Raw genomic sequence first — 25,797 nt, 5'->3', positions numbered from 1 at the left:
TCTTATAAAAAATTTGTAAAATGTTTCAATTTTATCAAGTTCCCTAATTAATTTTTACATTTAAATGCTTATAAAATCATTTGAATAGTTATAAAAACACCAATTGTTCTTATAAAAACATCTATTGAAATATTTTTGTTGGCATTCAAGGAATAGGTAACATATAAAATGTTGGCATTCGAGGAATGCACCTAATTAAAATATAACACAATCAGACATTTATGGCTTTTTATTATTACATATCAACATAAATAGCACAAATTTATCACAGAATTCCAAGTGTAGAAACACTTGTACATTGGCAATGCTTGAAATAAAGGAGCACATAGTCAAAAATCACAATTAGGCACTTAGAAAATGCTAAAGGACGGAACAGTATAAAAATTATAGGATGTTTTTAAAATTATAAATTAGACATTTTGTTCAATATGAAATGTTTGAAAAGTAGTAACTAAACAGAGAAAAAGGCAATCACCACTTTGTATAGAAATCAATAATCAGCAGTTAATTCATGTATAAATATAAATCACCTTGTTTATTTGTAAATATTCTGAAATAAAAATATCTTTATCTTCTCAATTAAAGTGATAGTAAATAGTAAATATTAAATAAATACAAATATGTTGTATAAAACTAACTTTTTATCTTAATCTGTTTGTCTCATGAAAAAATACAAACTGTTACAAAGAACTAGAATTTCATAAGCCAGGAAATATGTGCACTTTTATCAAAGAACACAATAATTAATTCTATTTTTTTTATCAAAACAAAAATATGATATTTACAGTTGTTTCAATAAAACTTCTGCATATTACTCTAAACACTAAATGAACCAAGTTTCCATGTAAGCTTGATATATATAATTGTATATAATGCTGTGTCAGCAGTTGCAAGATTTCTCTCTTCCTTCACAAAAAAAATATTTCATATAGAATATATAAACAAAACATTACATTTTTTACATTTTTTTAAATTGCACAAACACTTTTTCTGAGAACCCTGATGCCAGTACCAAAAAAAACTTAAGAAAAATACATACCAACAACTATAGTTAATAGTTTTCAGAATAAAAAATTCTTATAAATACAAACGCATATACCTTGAAAGAAACATTTCAAAGGACAGATAACCGTACATGCTTAAGTAACCCTAGGATGTCATTAAAATTCTCCTTTCATTTTTTTATTATTTTTTTTTACCTTACTAAGTTTCTTATCTATTCCATTTGTTATGTTTTTATAGGATATCAACATCAAATATTCTTAAATATATAATATACATACATTGACAATTTTTTTTTTATTAAAGCAAGCTTTTAAAACAGGAAGAGAGTAGAGGCTTATCAAGCTTTCTCTTGGACGGAGTACACTTTTCTGACAATCTTTGCATATTGTTTTTATCCTTCATGTAAATTATGTTTATTATGCCCTGTTGATATCTTATTTTTCTAAGAAATCAACATAGTCTTTTCAGACACCATGAAAAGGACACAAAATTAACATACATAATAATTTGATCATTACCATTCCCTTCCAATAGAAGCAGTATACCAGCAGACAATATTTCTACACTATACAACTATCTCATCTAAATGTTGATACTTTTGCTTTGAATATATAGTAGCATGGCTTTTTGCAGGATAATGATCTATTTGATCAACAATATATATATATTTTGTTATTGTTTATTTAAATGTAGGAAATGTATTTAGCAGCATAAATCCTTACATTTAAAGTTTAGACAAAGAAAACTTAACAAGATATTTCTAAATCATGTTTTAAAAAATGATGGCATTTAAAGCCTCAGATCCACACCAAAAGTTTTATAATATTTCAGTACAACATGTAAATGCTATAATTTATGCTTCAACAACAGTTGGTTGTCTACTTGGAGGCTGTGAAAGTCCAACTCCTCTTGATGTCTTTCCTACAGACCCCCATGCCACACGTTTAGCTGCAGCACCACCTTGTACTTGAGTCTGGAGGAACTCTGTGATTTGTTTTATAGCGTCGTCCATCTTGACCTGTAGATGTTGTACTTGTTCACTGTTTTGATCGGTTTCAGTCTCCATTCTGTCGAGCTCAGATCTATTGTATAGACCTCTATATTTCAAGTAAGCTAACATGGCAACATGCATCCTCCTTTGTAATGCTTGTAACTAAAATTATAGTTTAAAAATACATAGAGGTATCTTATGTATTACAACAAATAAAAGAGTTTGAGAGTACAAGTTCATGAGACTGTCACCAACAGCAAAATATCATCATTGGGTTTGTGTCTCATTGACATATACATATCTGTTTTTATTCATTTCTAGGTTAACATGTTTACTTAATATTCATATAATTTGTATATAATGTAGAGGTTAGTTTTCATTTTTAGAGGCAATACTGATGTTTCAACTCAGTATTCAATGCAGCATTACCTTTTGGTTTTGTTTTATAATTTGTTTCCATAATGTTAAATCGTGATTCTTTTAATTATCACGCATTATAGTTCAATTCATGGTTTTTCTTTAATAAGACAATGCCTATTTATCAAAAGAACAATTCTCCATTTTGATTGTTATTGGAAAGACTTCAAGCATCTTACAAACATGACAGACACTAACAATAATTGGTTGATCTCTTTCAATCAGAATGCTCTGAGGTATACATGTAGCTAGATAATATTATTTTCAAAACTAATTCAACTGCACATGTAAAATGTAATTTAAGTAATATGAATAATAACAAAATAGCCAATCCCGGATAAAAGTGTATGAACAATGTACTTAGGCCTATTGAGTTTTATTTTTGTACTATAAATTCCAAGTTTACTTTCCACAGCAGTCATTGTGACTCAGAGTGAGAGAAGGTATTTTCACTTCGTATCTTAATTATCACCTATTCTCCTACGTCAGTTCTAGGAGGAACCCCATTCCTAACTCTTAAAATGTTTAACTTCCTTTGGGTCAGTTGTCATGACTCCTTTCCGTACATGTTCCTTGGTTTAAATTGCGATCGTTTTTAATATAATACGGTGTTTATCGACAGACTGAGTTAATTTTTTTCAAAGTGTATTTACATTCAGAATTGACGGAAGTTACTTCCGGAAGGGAGACAACTCGAAACTATAATATGGAAGACTCCATTTTGCCTGAAGGGGTGTTGTAGTAATACCTTAACGATTTGGAATACATTTATTTTAATTTAAATGATGCATATGATTTAAAATTATGCAACAACAATAACCCTCAATAGCAGAAATACAAAGAAAGGATCCCATGAGTTTTAAATTATTCAATTGAGTGGGGAATCCAGAGCAATCATTCAATCTATATATAGCTAATACCCCTTGAAGTCCAGAAAACTATACACATGCGCATAATTACCTAAACAAACCCTGGAGCAAGAATGTATATTAAATTTTAATTAAACGACCTAGATGGTTCTCTATTTCTTTATGGAAGTACAATATCAAATATCAGTTTCATAACGGTGACATATAAGAAAAACTCCATTTCAGTTCTTATATGACAGAAATAGATTTATCGGAATTCAGAGAACTCTCACATTTTTATCAAAACTGGGGACTTCCCTCTGACGTGTTTCTAAATTTATAAAAACACTAAATATAAATACTGTTTGATTCTGATTTTCCGTGTTGTTAAAAACATGCATATAAGTCGAGGGAAATATCAACCATGAAGATTATGAAAGGAACATTCTAGGAAAGTTGTTTAAGTTCAATCCCTTTGTATGTTTTTACCTTTTAAAGCAAGACAATCATAAGAATCTGAGATGTTCCTTAATGTTTAGAATAAAACGGTTGACGTGACGGCATTGTCCTGATCAACTGGTATAAGTCTACAGATTGCTTGAAAGCAATCAAATACCAAAAACAGCTTCTGTTAACTTGTGTTTTGTTTAATTATGAAATTAAAGTTATAATTATAATGGATTTAATCAAAATATTTCCTTAACATCTCTTTTTTCCTGGTTTCAAAAATTCCAATAGGGAACACATTTCTTTTTTTGGCAGAACTTATAAGCCTACCTGTGTAGTGTCTTTAATTTGTGCTTCAATCTTGACCCGATCATCAAAATTATTCATCATTTTATCTTTGACAATCATGTGTTCATTCTGTAACTGTCTATATTTAGATGCCAGCTCTTTATTTATCTCTAGTTTGTGAGATTTCTGCACCTGCAATGATATTTTATAACATGAAAAGAGGGAAAAAGTCAAGAATAAAACAAAGGACAGTTGAAACTTGTCAGTTGGAAAGATACATCCTCCTAATATTTGTTCTATAGACAAATTATAGTTAAGCTATTACTTATGGTTACTGTTAAATTGACCTTATTTCAAAAGATTTAAATTTCAATAAACCATGAAAATAATGTCTTCATCATATGAATCCTGTCTAACAGATAGGTCAAGCTAAAAATCATTCCATTTCTGTACAATCCTGTTTTTACCAACCCTTTTTGCCAGTTTTACTTTTAGGATACTTGAATATTCATTGATTTTCTTTCTGCACAGACTTTTGAAGCAGCCAGTATAAAGAAAATTTAAGGCTACAATTTTTATCAGGAAAGTTGGGATATAGAAGTTAGTTTTGTACATTAAAGTGACTACACAACCCTATACTGTATTTAGTTTTTCAATATTATATAGTTGAGAAAAAATCCTTTTCGTAGGATTGATTGTAATAATCCCCAAAAATGTAAACTGACTGTTGCTCAATGAACCATGAAAATTGTGTCAGATGAAATGTAATTAGATTGACACATAAACCATTCAATCAGTATACAGAAAATACAGTTGATCTTTTTTTTTACAAGAACTGAGAACTTTTTTTACAAAAACTGAGAACTTGACCATACAATAAAAACTTGCTGAGTATTGAACCATTTAATTTGATTTGAGAGCAGGATCATGTTTCCAATATCAGACAGACATGTGCACCTTAAAATGATTCTTTTACTCAACTATTGTAGAGATATGAATCATATTAACTGTAGGGATGAAAAATCATGAAACTTTGCATATTGCAACTCTGTTGAGTGTTCCTCCCAAGCTTCATAAAAAAATGGGTAATTTTATAAAGGGTCAATTAACTTTTGCACTTTTACCTCTGATTCTTCCAGGAATTTCTTTCGTTGTTCTATCATTTTTCTGTGGGATGCTTCATTGTCTCTGATTCTTCCTAAAATCAAATGCATGATGAATTATGTAATGCAATAAAACTGAAGTTAGAGAAAGGAAACTAATTTCCCGATGTATAAACGAAAAAGGGAAAAAATTAAATAATCTCCCCTGTCATGGCAGAGGCATAAAACACAATCAAAGAACATATAGATATAGAATCTATAACACATAGAATGATATGTTAAATTACCTAAAACTTCTTCATAGCTTTTTTTCAGGTCGTCTTCAATCTTTTTCAAAGATTCCATTTGTAAATCAAGTTCTTTTCGTCTTTCTCTGAAATTGAAAGGAACAGTTAAAATAACATCAGCAGCTAATCCCATACCTGAATGAACCAAAATAATAAAAGCAGACATGTCGAAGTCAACTTAGCCAAAAATGTAGTTTAATTAAGTTATTTATGCTGATCTTCACTGCTATTCAGGGTATCTCTACTCAAAGAAATTTTTGGAGTCATGGTGGTGTGGGTACCTTACAAGCAGGGGTCATAATGTTGATTCCCTGTCTGGTCAACCTAGGACAAAAATTGCTTCTACACAGCATTAGAAAGTAAGAGTAAATACTGATTGGCTGAGAGTTAGAACTATGTGTCTAAATAGGAGCAGCATATGGCCAGTGTGGTAAAACACAGCAATCATTCTTTTATCACATAAATATATATAAACTCATTTTGGTTGAGAGATTGTCTTTCAAATGTTATAATAATCTCATCTTCAATATGATAGAAAGATTGCCATTTCAATGGTGCACATCAACCCAACTTTCACTATACATCAGTATAGCTGGTTTCTATAATTTCAAGCATAGGCGGATCCAGGGGGGGGGGGGCCCTGGGGGGCCGCCCCCCCCCCCCCCCCTTTTGTGGGAAAAATTTGGTTGATTATATAGGGAATCATTGAAGCATGACTGGAGCGGCCCCCTCTTAGGTCAGTCAGCGGCCCCCCCTTAGGAAAAGTTCTGGATCCGCCACTGTCAAGATCCATGATAAGGCAACAAAGACACAAATAACAAATATACTTACTCTAAGTCAACTATAGCTTTTTCTGCATTGCTCACTAGTTTTTTAAAGGTGACCTCTTCCCTGTCCATATCATGTATTTGTTTGTTCATCTGTTCTGTCTTCCATTCCATGTAGTCCAATCTCTTCTCTAACTTTGTTACATCATCCTGTTCACAAATAGTTATGTATTAAATCTCATGTAAGTGAAAGATCAAAATGAGAACCTATAAAACACTTGAAATCATAAATTCAATGTATTCAAACTATAGTGTTAAGGAACTTCTTTGTAAATTAATTCTGTACTAGAGGTTCAACTAATCTGCAAATTCTGTAACAGTATGAATCTACATTTTTCATTTTAGCGTTGTGGCTAAAAATATTAATTCAAACGATTCTTCTTTAATGTATATATTTGGAGAAAAAAAAATTCATGCACTCAATAGATAATTCAATAGTAACTTGTTGAATGTAATAATACTGATGCATAAACAATCAACTATATAACAGTTGTAAACATAACAAAAGAATTCTCAACATGCTTGAGAGATTTTTACTCAAAACTCAATTAAATACTTTACCGTGAATATGGGCTGTATTAAAAAAATGTAAATTGTGTCATATATTTTCTTTTCAATATCCTAAGCAGAACAATCTGATATCTCTGATATTTCTTTGCTGATATAAAATATCATTGATGCTGTAATTTTCTCTAAGTTTACTGTCCATAAAAAGTTAAAATCTTTTGAAAAAGTTCAAACACTAAGGTTTTTCTACCACCAGGCAAAGATGACCATAGCCTTAGTTTGATCTACCTACCTGTTCAGGGATGAGCCCCCATTTTGTTTTTGATGCTTTTTTAATTCAATATTGAGAAAAGCACAAACTAAAAAAGTCCACTAATTTTCTACACTGCATGTGCTGTCAGTTAACAGATCCCTTATCTTAACAAGTAATCATTTCCTTGTGTAACTAAATTCCTTGCCCTTTATGTTACAATGGTAACATTGGTTGACTTGATGCATGTTGTGACAAATGCAAAAGATACAGAAACATGATAGAAAAAGACTTGAAGAAAGAGCACCAAAATTCATTTTAAAGTTATACAATCCATAACCACTGTACTGCAGCTCTGTCCCCTGAACTAAATATACCTTAAGATGAGTATGGTGAGGTTCCAAGTTATTAATTTGCTCCATAAACTTATTCCTTGATTCTTCTTTCTGTTTTTCAGTCTCTACCATCTGTTGTCTTATTTTTTCCTTGGTCTGAAGGAAAAACATACAGAGTTATGATTATCAAAGTTACAATTTGTCATGTTGCACATGTTGCACATTTGTTGGCAAATGAAATAAATGAAATGTAAAGTCCAAAGGCTAGTATAATATATAAAATGTCATCAAATGTGGCAGTAAATTTTACTTTTACAATTTAAATGCCCAATAATCTACAAAATATTATTCTTTCAATAATAAAAAAGTGTTTGGGCACATTACTGAAATGAAACAGAATTATCAAAAAAGATTTGCAGATTACTCACAAGCATCATAAATATTTGAAAATGTTTGCATAAAATGCAGCAGTATATCAATGCAATTATTCATACCGGGTAATTCAAATTATGTTTAGTATAATTTTTTGACATCATAATTGCCTTTTTATTTAACTTGGTCATCTTTATAAAGATCAGTTTAAAACTGTTCATAACATAAAAAATTGTATCATGAAACAAATAAATCTGTTTGAGTTTTTACCTCTGTCTTTTCCCTCTTCGTTGATCTGAGTTTTTCTACTTTAGTTAGAACAGTAGTTACAGCTGTCTGCACTTCATTGGCTACTTTCTGTGCCTGGAAATTTATATATACGAAATAAATGTATGTCATTTAAACATTTACTAATGCTATCTTTCTTGAAAGATCATTCTTCTATCATATTAATCTCACTTCATCATATTTAACAAAAAAAATATATTGAAACCCCAGAGGTGGAATAGTTAAGGAGTTAAAACAATCAATGTTTAGATCTAATTAAAGACAGGTCATTATCAATGAGAGGGACGAAAGAAAGATCAAAATCAGGAAGAAACACATGTCTGCAGAATCCTTTCATGTGACACCATTTATCATATTATTACAAGGGGAGGTCATCCATATAATTTCTGCAAAAAAAAAATTATAGACAGTTTTATAATAACTTTGATCATCCTCAATATTGATTTAAGGTTAATAGCAAAACAAAACAATATTGAAAAACTAAAAAACCTGAATTGTCAATATAAAAACATTTTTTTTTTTTAATAATTTGTATTTAAGAAAAGAAACACTGAAATATTGAAATCAAAAGAAACATGTGATAAGTTTTTTTCTAGAACAATAAGAAGTTTGAAACCATATTTTTTTTTTTTACATGGCCTTCAATCAAAGATGTACTATTGAAAGTATCTTATTCAATTGAAGGCCAAAATAATGCACACTTAGTTAATGCTTCACAATGTGAAGTGTTAGTAAAATATACTGCATTCCCTTTATTATAACTATAAAACAATCATAAAATCAAACCTGAAACTAATCATAAATAACAACAATTCACACATATATATGAATACATGTATATATACAAAACATTCAATTTCAAGTTAATATATAAAAGCTGCATATTGGTAAAAACTGCTCCTTTTGTCAACACCAGATCAAACTATTAGAATACAAATCAGGACTTATTAGATAAATAGTCCCAACAGCTGAAAAATCTAAATAATACAGCCAGAAATTGTTAGAATACAATAACCCACTAGTATCTCTATAGTATCCAACCCCAATAATACAGACAAACATTGTTATAACACTATTACTAAAAAATGCCCAATAATACAACCAGGCATTGTTAGAATACAATAATCCACAAATTTACAATCCCAAAATAACAACCATACATAGTTATAACACAATTACTCAAAACTGCCCAATAACACAGCCAGACATAGTTATAACACAATTACTCAAAACTGCCCAATAACACAGCCAGACATTGTAAGATCACAATAATACAGCTTGTCATAGTTAAAACATAGATCAGCATTTTCTCCTACTTTAGCTGCCTCTTTATTCATGGCTTCAATTTTTTTTTGTTCCTCATCCTCATCGTCTTCCTCCTCCTCACTTTCCCCAGAGCTAGAGGCTATCTCCTCTAACACTTTTCTTCTCCTAAACTAAAAGTGTCATGCTAACACTGTCAGATTTAAGTTAAATAATACAGGCATAAGACTATCATATATCCTAAAGAAGGAAATAAAAATCAGACTGATGTGATGACATTTAACTTGCAATGATAATAATCTCAGATAATGACCAATCTCTACATGCATCAAGTCTTGTTAAAGGCTGATTCTCAAACATATTCCATCAGGTTTTTGCTGTCTAAGTGGATGGACAAACATTTCTTTATTAGCCAATTCCATATTTTGTAAAGGAATTGACCATTCTTATCCATAGAAAAAGAAAACAATTGTTTTTATAACTTAAAGAGAAATACAAATTTTAGAAACACATTTGTACTTTTTTTCTATTCAAATTTTCAAAATCTGCATACAAAATAAACCCAAACATTTTGTCTTATTTTACCTTATCTCTCTTTTGTGTTGTATCTTTCTTATACTTGACTAAATCCGTGGAATCAGAATTAATTCTGGCTACAAGGACAGATTTTGTGTGCATTTCATCCTTCACTTGTCTCCTTAATGTTTCAGCAGTAGCCTAAAATACACAGTGGACACACAATTAATACAGTTTTTATACATTTTCAGTAATAATTAATAATGTGTAAAGCAGTGCATGAAATTGTTAATAAAATGTACCTTGTACGGGGATAGTGCAAATTATAAAGGCAAAGTTGAAATTAACTAACCTTTATGATACTAAGAATCATTAACCATTGAAAAAATTCTATCTATAGCAGTATTGATTAAATGTATTTGGCGCATAATATTCTTTGAAAAAAAAAGAGCAAAACTAAAAGCATTTTGTCAATAATAGTGTTACAAATAAAAAATGTTTTCTGAAATAGTAAGTATAATCATATAAACTGTCCTAGATGTTTTTTTCCTATCACTATTAACGGTCAATTATTTCTGAAATATTATAATATATGGCACATTGGAATTAAATAGCAGATCCTATTCATCAATTTAACAAAGAAAATATTCACATTAAATCATGAAATCACACCTAAAATTATACCGAATTGCAAAATAGAAATCTTACCAATTGATATCATATATAACACATAAGAGAGATTTTCACCATAAAGTGTAAAACAGAACCTGTCCTATTATTACATGGGACAAACAGTCACTAGCAAAGATGAACACACAAATATCAACTGTATATAATAATTGTGTAATATTGCACACAAAAGGGCGTGTAGAAGTTAACTGAAAAAAAGAAAGTCAGCAATCAGTGACAACAGTGTCAGGTTCTTGGAAAAGTAAAGCAGAGGCATACATCATCTATCAAATTCATAGAAGATGCACTGATGTCAGATTCTTAGAATAGTAAAGTTGAGGCATACATCTATCAAATCAAGAAGAACAGGCACTCATTTTAGATTCTTAGAATAGTTAAGCTGAGGCAAAACTCTGTCAAATACAAGAAGAAGAAGTGACTGTAAAATCAGACTTAAGAGTAGTTTTTATCATTTATACATGTTTTCGTGTCATTTCAGGTATCTGAAATTCAACTCTTTTAAAAGGTATGTGTCTAGGAAAATCTTGACTGGCTTCAAATAAGAAATCATTGGTCATTTCTGAGAACTATTTGACAGAATGGTATAGATGTTTGGAGAGATACCATGATGAAATCATGAGATTCAATAAGAACAACTGGAATCAACAAATTTTTCATGCTGCCAAATGTAAATATATTTGAAGACAGGTTCTGGCATGTAACTGAAGCTGCATTAAATAAGTGGCATAACAATTAATATTTTCCCCATTATTTGAAAGTTTAAAAAAAAGAGTTCACTTATCTGCAAAAAAAAAAAGACCAACAAGAATAAGTGTCTATAGGAAACCAGAAAATTGTGGTTATTAGAATAATTTTACATATAACTTAGTAAGATCATAACCTGATGAATATAATTCAGTGGTTGTTGTTTGCTGCTGTCACATTTTTTTTTCTGTTCATTTTTTGTACATAAATTAGGCTGTTAGTTTACTTGTTTGAATTGTTTTTCATTTGTCATTTCATGGCGTTTTATTGCTGACTATGGGATACAGGCTTTGTTGAAGGCCATACAGTAATATAGTTGTTAATTTCTGTGTCATTTGGTGTCTTGTGAAGAGTTGTCTCATTGGAAATCATACCACATCTTCTTTTTTTATATGTTTCTTAAATTGCAAAATGAAATATAAACATTGCATTGATGTACAGATTAAATCTTTCAACTTAGTCTTAATTAAAAAAGTAGAACTTTAACAGAAAAAGAAATAGTTATATTATTTGATAATTTTTGTTGTGTTATTTGAAGCTTAGAGGTTACAATTCCTTTCTAATTATCAGATATTTTATATTATGAAGATAGATATCAAAAGCTTTAAGAATACAGGCGCTATTTATCTATCAGATATTTTATATGATAAAGATGCAGATGAGTATAAGATGTCAGCAACATTCTTCAGATGGTATTGTAGATTTGCAATACAGAAAGGCGTAAAGAAAAAAAGAGCTGTATATTTAGAGAAATATCACAATCATCATTTGGAAAAATCTTTCTTTCCTCCATACAAAACTCAGAGAGCAAATATAAATGTTGAGTTAAGACTATTATTACAACTATTGTTGGTCAAGAAATGACAAACAAACCTCATTTTATTTTAAGACTAAAAGCAGATATGATCATGCATAAATAAATGAAAATAAGTATTTAACTCAAACTTTACACTTCTATGGTAAAAATGAATGTATCTAATATATCTGTAGTTTCTAAGATGTCTAACTTTAAACATAATACATAACAAATAAAAGCAGTGGATATAAAGTCTAAATTATTTCACTTCTATTTATAAATTATATTCATCATTTCTAAAAAATAAATTTAAAAATATGTGTATTTTTTAAAAAGGTACTGAAATAAAGAGTGTTAAAATTTGAAAGGCTATATTTGAAGCAGATGTGGCCATACATACCCTTCTATGCTGTTATATATAGGTATTAAAATATTAAATTAAAATATGTGCCTTTGTGATGTTTGGCCATTCTAGAATTATTTCTACAGGGAATATAGAAGTCATTTAATATCATGGAATTAATCTAACGCATTGAATAGTAATAATCCCTTTTAAACATTTAATTCTAAAAATGTTGTAAATAGCCTTCAACTGCTGTAAGAAAAAAAATCTGGAAAAATCATCTTTTTAGCATGTAATGTAATATCAAACGATACTGCAGACTGATATTTTTGCATTGTCCGGCAAGGAAACCTTGTAGGTTCCTGTAAATAATAACAACTTGAAATTGATTTCATAGAACATTGCAAAAAACCCTGATAAAATGGAATCATTACAGTAAAAAAGGAAAAAGCATATAATAAATATATATAAGTGAACTTTCAACTAACTAATTATATAGTAGAAGGTATATCATGGTGATGAAGATATATTTCTACCAAAACAGTGATGAGTAATATAAATAATGTATAATTCATGTGACCTTTCTTTTATTCATATTTTTCAGCATGACAGTTATTTTGCCATTTTCATTAGTTTTGAAAAATGTGTATTTGTAATATATTGGTAAAAGGCTGAAGTTATTAAAATATAAGTTATAGTTAATGGTAATTTTCTTAGTTCACATTCTCTAAATAACAACATCTTCAGAGGCTATTTGCCATGCATTTGTGTGCTTTGACTCATGTCCTTGTAGACAGCAAGGGGAATATCTAGTTTAAAAAAACCCTGATAAGTGTATCATATGATACAATTAATTATTTAATATACTGGTCAAGAAATGGTGTAAAGGTACAACAAAATCATCTACTTTGACCTTAAATTTGGTATGCTGATCGGCTATAATGCTTGTAACTATGAAAAAGCAATTAATTCATAATTTATATGCGACACTATATAGCATTGTTTTTTTAGTTGACAGATTCATCCAGTCAATCAATACTTCTCCACTTATTGTAATGTTGGGAAATTGACTTTGTAATTGGGATAAGATGAAAAAAATCTATAAATTAAGATGTATTCATCTATCTAAAGCATCATATATTGGACCATACAAGATACTTATTGTCTCTTATCATTTTATATATTTTTTTTATTTAAAAAGATATCATATATGATAAAAACAAATAATAGAATTCTATAGAGAAACTGTCAGAGCTTATTACGAAAACTAAAGTAACATGTTTATGTTGAAAACCGATTTAGAACTTTAATAAAAAGTTATCATGCATATATATAAAAAGATTTCACAACAAACTAATACAGCACAAAAAAATTACAATTTTAACAACAGTCTTGTCCACAGGAACATTTTTATAGACAGATAAATAATAAGATTTGTATACCTTCAGTGATTCCTCCATTTTAAATGCTTTATCCTGTTCCCCTAACAACTGTTCCCTGACAGCCGAGTTAATGGCTGATATCTTGCTAAATTCATCCTCTGTAACAGCCATTTGCTGTTGTAATCTTGCCTTTTCTTTGTGGATACGAGAGATGTTCTTCTCATCAGCCACCTTTTGTCTTTGGCTGTCATTAAAAAATAGGTGGTAATGAAAAGTTCAGGTTTATTAAATTTTGTTTAAAAGGTCTTTATTTGAAACTCCATTTTTTTTCTCCTAACGCAATTTTCACTTATATTTTCATTATTTCTTGGGAAATGAGCAAATGAAATCAAATACATGTGTAACAAAGCAATGCACAAGAATAATCATTGAAATAGGATAAACTCTACCTTTTACCAACCTTCAAAATTTCCCAAATCATGACTTAATGCTTATTCAACATAATTATGACTCTTGAGGAAGATAGCCTAAAGCAAATTGCTGCATATAATATGTTCTACAACAGTTATTATTTTTTTTCCAACAAAGTCAAGGATGCAAAAAAACTTAGTAACTTAGTAAAAATAAGTACATGATATCAAACATGTTGTTTTAAAAATGAGTTATTAAATTTGTTATTTTAAATAGCTGACTGGAGACCATTTAATTTAATGTGAGACCTCTAAATCAATGCTGGAGCTTATCACCTAGAATATCAAAACTTTTTTCATAATTTATTTTTTCTTATTTTTGTGAGTTAACTATTTGAAACATCACTCCAGTCAGCTAAGAGGTATTTTTGAAAAAGAATAATTCTGTTTTGTCATTATGCTTGTGTATGTGTTGCTTTGTTTGAATGTAATATATTGTACCTTGTTTTGTGGAGAGGGCTTACATCATGTACATAGGCTATGCCTGTTGCCCAATCCAATTCAATTTATTTGAATAAAATACTGTTTAAACTAAACTAAGGATGCAACAAAATCACAAAAAAATCGTCCATACTAAATAACTTCTGAGAAAAAAATAATTCTACAGCATTTTAATTCTCTTGAAAAGTGTAAGAAAAACAGTTGTAACCACATCAACATTTTTCAAAAAGATATCTAAAAATATAAATGATAATGCTAAAAATGAAATGGTCATCTACTGCTATTTTCTTTACATCACTGTGACCTTGACCTTATAAATAAGAAAGCTGGTTGGTTTACATATAGTGTTGGTCTTATCTTAATATGAGAAGCCTTACACAGCATGGTTTTATTGAACATATTGAGGCCACAATCCATTTTGGTGAGAGTGTTGCTCTCAACAGATTATCAACAAGATGATACCAAATTTTGAGGTCAAAAGCAACATTCAAGATCAAATATGGATAGTGTTACTGATATCTGAAAGCTCCTGTCTTGTGAATGTCTAATGGTATTTTGTTTATTGAAAAATAAAAAATATAATTCTATTTCTAAGAACAAACACACCTCATAAATGAACTTTGGCTTCTTTTATTTTGGAAGATGTGTGCACATATTATAGAAGTCAACTATTCTTTCTGTTGAAGTTATACTAGTAAGGAAGCTGTACCATAATTGACCCCTAGACCACAAAAAGACGAGGATGTAAGTAGAAAGTTCATGAATTTAGTTAACTTGTAATTTCTATAACATATTTGAAACTGTATATTTACATATAGTATTTTCTACAGAATATTAATACATTTTTTTTTTATTTTTTAATTTTCATCATTTTATTATGGTACAGAACCCTAAAGAATCTAAATAAATCTTATGTCATTCACACATTTACTTACACTTCTAGCCTTTGTTTGCATAATTTTACAAATTATTATATTTCTGTCGAATAATTTCACTGTATTACAAAAAATTTAAATCATTGATTTCAATAACCAACAAAAACATTGTTATATTGTTATAACCAATTGCTGGACTTTGCAAATTTTCAGAAATATTTCTATACCACACTGACTGATAGATATGCATTCTTGTTTATTAAAAATCATTCTTCAATTCTGAAGAAAAAAATGAGAAATCTTAGCTTAAGCCTACCAGTCACTGATTTTATCCATATAGTCCTGGACTTCCATTTCAGCCTCTTTATTCTTTAATGTGATGTTTCTTAGCCTAGCATCTCTGACATTGGCTCCTCTTTCTAACTCGGATATTCTTTTGTTCATTTTATTTTTCTACAATATCAGCGAAAAAGAAAAATTCTAAAAATGTTTTGCGTAACTTTATTTCTAGAATAGTACAAGTGTTGGATGATTGTATATTTTTAGCAGGCCTGCCAACTTTCCAGATTTATGTGGGTTATCCCCCATTAGAGGTGTTGACCTGAATTTTGAAATCCTTTATAATATAAACTAAAAATAAAAAAACAGACATTCAAATGGGTTAAAAGGGTATTGAGGCACATACATACTCATCTAAATAATAAAGTAGTAGATTATTAACACTTATGACAATACAAGTAGACCATTATGTTCTTTTGCTCTTAAAATCCCCCATGGAGATTTAGAAAAGTTGGCAGGTGTACCGTGTTACAGATTTCCCTTACATATAAATAGTTATAGGAAAATAAACTTACTTTATTAACTCATCTTTACCAATAAGAGCTACAACTACTTACTCTAGTGTCCAGTTCATCTTTACCAATAAGAGCTATAGGACTACTTACTCTACTGTCCATTTCACATCTTTACCAATAACAGCTATAGGACTACTTACTTTATTAACTCATCTTTACCAATAAGAGCTATAGGACTACTTACTTTATTATTTCATCTTTGCCAATAAGAGCTATAGGACTACTTACTCTAGTGTCCAGTTCATCTTTAACAATAAAAGCTATAGAACTACTTACTTTATTAACTCATCTTTACCAATAAGAGCTATAGGACTACTTACTCTAGTGTCCAGTTCACATCTTTACCAATAAGAGCTATAGAACTACTTACTCTAGTGTCCAGTTCACATCTTTACCAATAAGAGCTATAGGACTACTTACTCTAGTGTCCAGTTCACATCTTTACCAATAACAGCTATAGGACTACTTACTCTAGTGTCCAGTTCACATCTTTACCAATAAGAGCTATAGGACTACTTACTCTACTGTCCAGTTCACATCTTTACCAATAAGAGCTATAGTACTACTTACTCTAGTGTCCAGTTCACATCTTTACCAATAAGAGCTATAGGACTACTTACTCTAGTGTCCAGTTCACATCTTTACCAATAAGAGCTTTAGGACTACTTACTCTAGTGTCCAGTTCACATCTTTACCAATAAGAGCTATAGGACTACTTACTCTAGTGTCCAGTTCACATCTTTACCAATAAGAGCTTTAGGACTACTTACTCTAGTGTCCAGTTCACATCTTTACCAATAAGAGCTATAGGACTACTTACTCTAGTGTCCAGTTCACATCTTTACCAATACGAGCTAAAGGACTACTTACTCTAGTGTCCAGTTCACTCTGCAACTGTAAATTTTCATTATCAAGTCGATCATGTTCAAATTCAGCTTCTGTGATCTGTGTTTGTATCTCCCTAACCTGTAAATCATAAATCATGCTTACTTTTTACCTTTATTACACATATAAAACAGAATTGATCTTTGCAAAAAGACCATAACATTATACAAGAAAATTCAAATTAGACCAAATCAAAATGGATTTATTGATCTATGCCATTGATAGGGCTTGAGGATTAAAAATAATTTCAACTCTACTTGTTTTACAAAATTTACATATAAATATGTCAAATTACACCTGTTTTCTTTTAAGATGATTGGACCAAAATTCCAAAATCTAAAAAGCATTTATATTATTCCAGGAAACAAAAGGTTATTAATTTTAACAAGGATAATTTAAACAGAAAAAGTTTTCCCTGAAAAAAACCAGTATCAATATACATGTACTATGACAATGTTGATGTTAACCATTTAAAAAAACCAATATTATTTTGTTATTGTAAATAAGATCATGTAAACATTTTTGTTTATCAAATTAAAAAGTAACACATTAAAAAAACACAGAAATGTTTCCATTATCTTCCTTACCTGTTTGGCCTTCATTTCCTCAGCAACTTTAGCATTTTCATTTTTGACATGAAGGACTTTAATTTCCATATCATTTGCGATAAGTTTGGCTTTGATATCATTGATCTGTTTGGTGTATGTATCAAATGTCAATCTTGACTGAGCATAATCATCACTGAAATAAAGGTCTTTGAGTAAATTGCTGTTCATAATATTTATCTCCCTTGTTTGTATAGGGAGCAAAACCTTATTGTCTTTGTGTCTCACTAAAAGTCTGATAGCCTCCAAAAGAATTAACACTTGTCAGATTATCAAAGTGATATATCTTATATTATTATACCTTACATATATTAAACAATTCTATTGGGTGAAACGTTATTATGTGACATGGAATAATTCAGTAGTTTTTCATTCAATTGCAAGGAAGGATGAATAACCCCTAAAAATTTCCACCAGCTGTGAATTACCCTATTGTTCACCGGCTAATAACCTTTTGAGTTTGTTGATTTGTACTTGAGTTATCTCCCATGAAAATGACGTCGCAGACGTAAATGAACAAAATGGCAGCAATCACGTAACACTGGAGGCCCACCGAGAGACGAGAAAATAAGGCATTGGACATGAATAGAGTTCCAGCAGACGATGATATCTCTTATAAAGTAACAGTCCTTTTCAGGGCCATCAATATATTTTACAAAAAGATTCTACCTTTGTTGTACATTCAAGAAATTCTAGAACACAAATGTATTTTCAAACGTCGGCTTATCTTTGTCATGTAAAGTTTAAAGAATATTGAAAGTGTTGGAAAGGCCTTTCCACTGTTAGTTTGATATAATAAAACAATTATGGCCCCTTAGAATCGATGAATATCCAAAATTGTCAACCCTTAAAAGTTATTTCACTTTGGGCTGTGCTCTCATTGAAATAACCGTCTCTTGTTGACAATTTTGGATATTCACCTTTTCACAGGCCATAATTGTATAATGTCTTCATGCCATATTTCTGTAACCTTTCTCTTCTTCAAGGTTATATTTTTTTTATTTTGATGAAAGTTCACTTCACCAATGTAGCAATGGCTTTGAAAAAATATTGATACAGAGTGTGAAATACAGGTTATATAAAACAAAATTATCATAGAATAAATTGTTCTAATCCTTTTTTTTTTATTATCACTATTAAATATATATTACTATGCAAGAAGATGCCTAGTGAATTCTTTCTTGAGAAGAAGGGGAAAATAGCACATATATGGTTGGACAAAAAAAACAAATTATTGGAAAATAACTATCAAAGATGAACTAAAATCTGTCATTAAAAAAAAATTTACTGCTTAATGTTGAACTTTGTGAGGAATAAAGGAACATGGCCAAAGTGTAAAGTCCTACTTGAAGGCTCAAAAACAAACAAATAATCAGCTTTATGATTGAATATTCCTTGCTAATAATATATAGAATAAGATTATACAGTTGTACATACTTTATTTTATCCAATGAATCTTTAACTACATCAAGTTCACGTTTTATATGATTTCTTTCTGTTGTAGCTTTTTCTACAGCATCATTGGACTTCGCTTCTGTTTTATTCTTTCTCTTCTGAGTATTATCTAATTCAACATAAGTCTAAAAGATAAAAAAAAAAAAACAATGATTAAAATAATTTTAAGCCTTTTACCACAGTATAATATCATAATTTACAAAGCGGACTTGATAACAACTTCTTTGTAAAGTTTTCTTATCCGAGACACATAAATCAGAAATTAAACACAGTGTTAGGTATCCTATTACTTTTGGAACTTCTTCAAACAGACTAAAGAAGGATTTGCTAACTTACCTTTGACTGTGCATTCTTGATACTTTCCATTGCCTGTATCTCTAACTGTAATTTCTCTTTTACTAGAGGTCTGTAAATAAATAAAATTCTTAAGTATTCAAGTTCAAAATTCTAGTTACAAATGTATGGACCTTTGTTATAACAGACATGTGTCAATGTTAAAATAACAATGCTCTATGACTTTTCATAGCTTAGATTTTGAATTGTACACACATTGGCTAGTAGTTGCTTTAAAGATCTTAGTATAGATACATCAATTTAAATCACATTATATTTTTTAACACATTCTAATAAACAATTCAATTTTGCCTTAACCAGAGACAATCATGTCCAACTGACCCAGTTTTTGCATGCTGTATTATAACAGGAGAGTTTATGATATATGTGTCCACTAGTTATATAATATCTAGAGTTTACAAATATACAATGTTTCAACTATAACCAAATGCATAATTTTTCTGCTCTTTTATAGTCATGATGCAAGTTGTTCAGACAAAAAATGAAAGAGGTACATATTAGAGGGTGCTAATGCCCTTTACCTTCAGGCGTCAAACAGTCTTTTTCGGCTACCATTAAAAATTTTTTTTTACCGTGAATAGTCAAAATATCCTTATCATGATTCGTCAGATGTCTCAAATAATTATCGTTACAATTATTTTAGGAAAAAAATAGCATGATTTATCAAATTCAGCTGATTTTTTTATCATCTAAAAGAAAGTATACATTTTATCGTCATGCACTAAAAATGACTGTTAATGTCATTTGGCAAGAATTATTAACTTTAAACGTCATGAAGGTACCCCCAATACTACCCTCATATTAACACAGTCAATCGACTTACTGCTAAAATGTTCCAATTTTTGGTTTTATTTATCAAAACCTATTTTTCCATTATACAAATACAGTTAATTTTACATAAATATTGATATGAGTTTTATTATCATAAATATTCCTGGGTCACTTTAGTAGGTAACAGAAAAATCATATTCATGGAAAGAGTACTACCTATGCATTATTTTACATGTATGTACTTACATGTGTCTCTGCACAAAAGTGATTTCTTCTTTTAATCTTTGGTTATTAACTTCAGCAGTATGAGTTCTCTGGTGAATTCTTTTCTCTGTTCTACTACTGTAGGAAACATGCCATGTAAGTTCATTCAAATCCATGATACATGCTTCATGTTCTGAAATAATTATACATTAAAATTCTTAAAGTTTGTCATTTAGTGTTAATGTTTACTTTATGTTCTGAAATAATACATGCAAATGCATACTGTGATAAAATTGTAAATATTTGACCATAACTGAAAAACATGAAACATGAACTGACATCAAGATAGTTTTCTTTTGTGTCATTAATTTTCTGTTGCATTGATGTATATCTATAACTCCTTCTAGTAGTATATCAGGTTCTATATGTTGCTTCTGTACTTCCCTATATTACTAATGAATACCTATTTTTATTTTATTAAAGGTTTGAAAAATGAAGTGTAAATATTCTAAATCATGGACATTTAAAAAAAAATTGAGATTCAGAATTGTTTCTTTCCTAGTCTATACCAGGCACGCAATAATAGTGACTAATCTAAAATCAACAGACATAAATTAACAACAGTAACTGTTATCAGTTTAACATTTTTGATTGTCATAAACAATAAAATCAGGAAAACATCTTTTTTTAAATTCATAAATATTTGCAATATACATCAAATCATCCTCTTCTCCAAAATTAGTGTATACTAATATTATTGCTAATTAAACTTATTCCTCCTTAAATAAGAAGTTGAACACTTAAACAGTGCTGTCTTTGATGACTTTTTAAATAAAAAACCTTGTAAATCTGAATATCTTTGTTATAAGGAAGAAAAGTCTACCTCTTTGTACAGCTATTGGTAATTCCCTCATCCTGACTAAACATAGATGGTCTATCTTGTCATTCAGTCTAACAACTTTTTGTTTTTCATTTTCAAGTGCTTTTAAAATGTCTATTCTGTCATTTTCTAATCTGGCAAGTAGGGTGACAACTTCATCCAACACATCTTCAGCTCCTAAATATGGTAATAAGGCACTATCTTCTTCTGAAAATACACACATATATATATAAATACTGGGGTTTCTTTTATTTTCATGGGAACAATTTTTAACAGATTGAGGAAAACAAGTTTTTTCTGGGCATTGGATTTCATGGTTTTGTCAAAGTCTGCATTCAATCTGATCAAGAATTTTTAACTCGTTGAACATTTAAAATTGTCGGCCATCAGTTTCCAGGAATCATTTAAATATTAATATCCAATGAATAATAATGAATTCAGAGTATATATTTGTAATATAAAACTTGCATGCCACTGTTATCTTGATATAGATCACTTCTAATGAGGAATGTAAATTTTCATGCTTTCTGTGATGACCAAAAAAACAAACAAAAAGAGCATACACTGAAATGTCAAGACAAAAACTGTAGATTTCATTCTATTTAGATTTAATGTTTTTATCAATTATTGCATACTTTACCTTGAATTGCTCCAATTCCTGTGACTGAAAGTTGATTGGCTGATGAAAGTGATATCGTTGTCCGACCTGATGCTGCACTTTGTCTCCCTTTAGCACTTCCTGTTGTTTTGATGACATTATGATGTCCACTAGCAGCAGAAAATCTCAACTGTTTTTTACTTGCAACTGTGAAAAAATATCAATAGTTTCCATAATTATACAGTTTACTGATGTTGTAAAGGAAGGGGATGAATGAAAACATGTCAGAAACAATTAACACAAACTTAACTGGTTCTGTCAACTATTTAAGTGCCAGAATATTTCCAGAAAACATTGCAAAACTTATTAATTTGGTCAGAATCTTAGAATTTAACAATTAAACAGTTAATAAATATTAAACAAGGAAAAAGTGGAATCTTTATTTTGCAATTAGTCTAGCAGGTAAAAATGCTTTTTCAAATTTTAACAATTCAGAAATCGTGTGTTAGATATCAGTTCATTTGACATGACCAATGCCTCCAAAAATCTCATAGGATAAACTGTATAGTCCTTAACCATTTCCTCCATAATGACGCCTTTTGACGCCACTCCTTTACTCCATAAAGACGCCTGTGTATTACCTCAGTATCCCATATGAAGAGCATTCATAAAAATATCTGACTTTAATTCATTTGATGAAATATTTGTTTTTCGCAATGCATTAATACTTTAAAGCATATTTTCAGCACTTTATTGAAAAATCCTATGCGAATCAAGTATGCAAATAAAAATTCCATTGAGGAAAGGGTTAAAACATACATTACCTGGTCTTACAGAACAGGGTCTACTCTTCTGTTCCTCATCTCTTTCTCTGAACCACTCTTCTATTATGTTTTGTATAAGTTCTAGATGAGAAACTGCCTTCTTTACACATGGTGAGGTGGCTTTTGTTAGTTCACAACTCTTACGTCGGAATATTTGAGGTATCTTTGGCCAGTCTTCAGGCAGTGGATAAACTTTATCTAAGAAGTATAACATCATAAATTACATGTAATAGGTCATTGTGGTGTTAAAAATAAGCTTAGAAAACAACTTTCTATAAAATGTATATGCGTACTAAGTAAAGCCTTTTGATATTCCTTTTTAAATGTCTTTTGTTGCTGTTTCATTCTCACTGACATACCTGCAAAAATGAATGTATTACAAAACGAATCACCTATTTTATCCAGTCCAAGATTTAGAGAAAAAACACCCAATTTTGCGTATGTTATTATCTTATAAGCAGTTTTGATGACAATTTTTCAATCAGATGCTCACTCTTTTTTTATTCTTTAAATTAAATTAAAACATAAATTGAGAGTTCAATTCAGATAATATTTCCTGTACAGAGTTCTGTGATAGAAGCAACTAACTAAATTTCTAGGTCGATAAATCTACCTGCAGTTTCAGAAAGATCCTCTTCATTTAGACCATCACCACTTGAACCAATAAATGTGGCTATAAACAAATAATAATCAATTTCATGACATGAAGTTAAGACTTGTTGACAAACACAAATATAATCAATGATACATTATACAAAAATATATTTTTTTTTAAATTCTGTTGGGACATCTATTCTTTTTACTGTGTATTGGTAACAATTTGTAAAGTACAATCAAAACTGACTTATCAACAGGAACTTTCTAGAATCAAAGTTCTAATCTGTGTTCATTGTAAATGTCTGACATAATATTTAGATGCATAATTTGAGGAACTCGTTTTTTCAGTTTTCTTCAAATGTTGCAGACTGTAATGTGTAGATAAGATTTCATTTTTAAATCATTTTCATTTACCTGTGTACATTATTATTTTTGGCGGCATTATGTTCAAGGTTATGGTTGTCTTTCTGAAATTGCTTTACATCTCACCCTTATCTTATTCATTATGTATTTACATTGTAAAATTGAGCAAATTTACTTGTTCAGTGTATGTTCACTTGTGTTACAGTGACTTGACTGTTAGTGTTGCTCTCCACAAATTGCAACTCATTCAAAATTTTGACCAAATTGCAATTTGTTTTATAAAATCAAATTGTTCAACTGGTCAGAAATTTGAACCAACTACTGTAGAAAACCACAGCCAAGTCATGAAAGTGCAAGGTGATAAAATAAAACATACTTACAATCCTATAAGACTTTAACTCCACTTTAATGATGTTGTGACAAAATTAGTTTATCAGTTTGTATAGTTATATTATATTCATTTCCATGCTGAAGGGGAACTGTTTATTTTGAATTGCTATTAAATTGTCAAAACTAAGCTTTCATATAGTTTTTCTTTCTTAAAGTATTCTATATTTATAAGAATCAGACATTATGTGAATTAAAACATTTCATATTCAGTAAAATATGTGTAAAATTGCAATATATGTTTGTAGGAAGTTTCCATGGGAGAGATAATAACTTTTCTTTCAAAAAGTCTTCATTCAAAAGAATAATATTTTAGATTATCTCCCCTGAAAACTTATCAATAGCATATTGTTATATCACACATATTTTACTGAATATATGATGTTTTATTTAAAATGATATCTGATTCTTATCAATATAGAATACTTTTAGAAAGAAAAACTATATACTATACAAACAGATAAACTAATTTTGCCACAACATCATTAAAGTGGAGTTAAAGTCTTTTAGGATTGTAAGTATATTTAATTTTATCACCTTGCACTTTCACATTTTGACTGAACAATTTGTTCAATATTCTGACCAGTTCAACAATTTGGTTTAATAAAACAAATTGCAATTTGGTCAAAATTTTGAATGAGTTGCAATTGGTGGAGAGCAACACTAACAGTCAAGTCACTGTAATATGTTTTTCGATTGAGTTAAGTCATTTCAATTGATATTTGATGGTGCGTCTTTCAATGTTGTGAACTTGTGATGTTACACTATTGTTTCAGGTAACCTATTAAAGCTTAAAATCCTGTCCTAAGTCTGGAACCTGATGTTCAGTGGTTTTCACTTGTTGATGTGGTTCATAAGTGTTTCTCATTTCTCATTTGTTATATAGATAAGACAGTTGGTTTTTCTTGTTTGAGTGGTAGTACACTAGTTATTTTTGGGTCCCTTCATAGCTTGCTGTTAGGTTTGAGCCAAAAATCTGTGTTGAAGACTGTACTTTGACTTATAATGGTTTACTTTTACAAATTATTACTTGGATGAAGAGTTGTATCATTTGCACTCATACCAAATCTTGTTATACCTATTGTTTATATTATGTGGAAGTGATTTTTTCTTAATATTATATATGTATATAATACATGAAATTGTTTGATCTTATTTTATGGAATAAATATAGTCAACATTTACCTTCAATATCTTGAACTGCATTATTAAATTTTTCTTGACTTGAAAACCTTTCTCCTAGTGAATATGAATCTGGTCGTTTTTCAACTTCCTCAACTTTTACTACTTTTGTCAGTGACATAGTCTGAAAAGATCAACAAGTAATCCATTAGTATTCATAGATGATAATTTTAAGATTTTATATGTTACTTTGTACATGTGATAAATTATGAACCATTTATGATAATTTTCTTCTACTTGGTGAATTAGATTATAACATGTTATACATGCATGCTAACAAATTTCTATCAGCATTTTTTTCCAGAACATTTTACTTTTGCTTTTGTGTTTTAGCCTCAAAAGTGCATGCTTCA

At 29.7% G+C, this 25,797-nt stretch overlaps 1 protein-coding gene across 4 annotated transcripts in view; it reads right to left on the bottom strand.

Annotated features, from left to right (window-relative positions):
- Positions 1-214: 214 nt before the first annotated feature.
- LOC139511062 (coiled-coil domain-containing protein 178-like) overlaps positions 215-25,797 on the bottom strand; it is a 28,009-nt gene continuing 2,426 nt past the window's right edge. The window contains exons 2-23 of one of the 4 annotated variants that reach the window (XM_071297633.1): positions 25,448-25,568; positions 23,529-23,588; positions 22,916-23,113; positions 22,134-22,298; positions 21,497-21,700; positions 20,656-20,806; positions 19,621-19,690; positions 19,267-19,409; positions 17,812-17,965; positions 17,210-17,305; positions 15,802-15,938; positions 13,760-13,943; positions 9,814-9,945; positions 9,282-9,401; positions 7,948-8,040; positions 7,348-7,461; positions 6,775-6,786; positions 6,218-6,363; positions 5,387-5,472; positions 5,121-5,194; positions 4,039-4,188; positions 215-2,158 (exon numbers count right to left, since the gene is read on the bottom strand). In XM_071297633.1, the coding sequence (XP_071153734.1) occupies positions 1,859-2,158; positions 4,039-4,188; positions 5,121-5,194; positions 5,387-5,472; positions 6,218-6,363; positions 6,775-6,786; positions 7,348-7,461; positions 7,948-8,040; positions 9,282-9,401; positions 9,814-9,945; positions 13,760-13,943; positions 15,802-15,938; positions 17,210-17,305; positions 17,812-17,965; positions 19,267-19,409; positions 19,621-19,690; positions 20,656-20,806; positions 21,497-21,700; positions 22,134-22,298; positions 22,916-23,113; positions 23,529-23,588; positions 25,448-25,565 (2,907 nt within the window). In that variant the 5' untranslated portion in view covers positions 25,566-25,568 and the 3' untranslated portion in view covers positions 215-1,858. The remainder of the gene's footprint in view (positions 2,159-4,038; positions 4,189-5,120; positions 5,195-5,386; positions 5,473-6,217; positions 6,364-6,774; positions 6,787-7,347; positions 7,462-7,947; positions 8,041-9,281; positions 9,402-9,813; positions 9,946-13,759; positions 13,944-15,801; positions 15,939-17,209; positions 17,306-17,811; positions 17,966-19,266; positions 19,410-19,620; positions 19,691-20,655; positions 20,807-21,496; positions 21,701-22,133; positions 22,299-22,915; positions 23,114-23,528; positions 23,589-25,447; positions 25,569-25,797) is intronic. The other 3 variants (XM_071297638.1, XM_071297645.1, XM_071297648.1) reach the window with 3 other exon arrangements.

Source organism: Mytilus edulis, chromosome 1 (assembly GCF_963676685.1).
Source record: "Mytilus edulis chromosome 1, xbMytEdul2.2, whole genome shotgun sequence".
NCBI classification, from domain to species: Eukaryota; Metazoa; Mollusca; class Bivalvia; order Mytilida; family Mytilidae; genus Mytilus; species Mytilus edulis.
The sequence above is the reverse complement of the archived record's forward strand: the minus strand, read 5'-3'. Positions and strand labels throughout refer to the sequence as shown.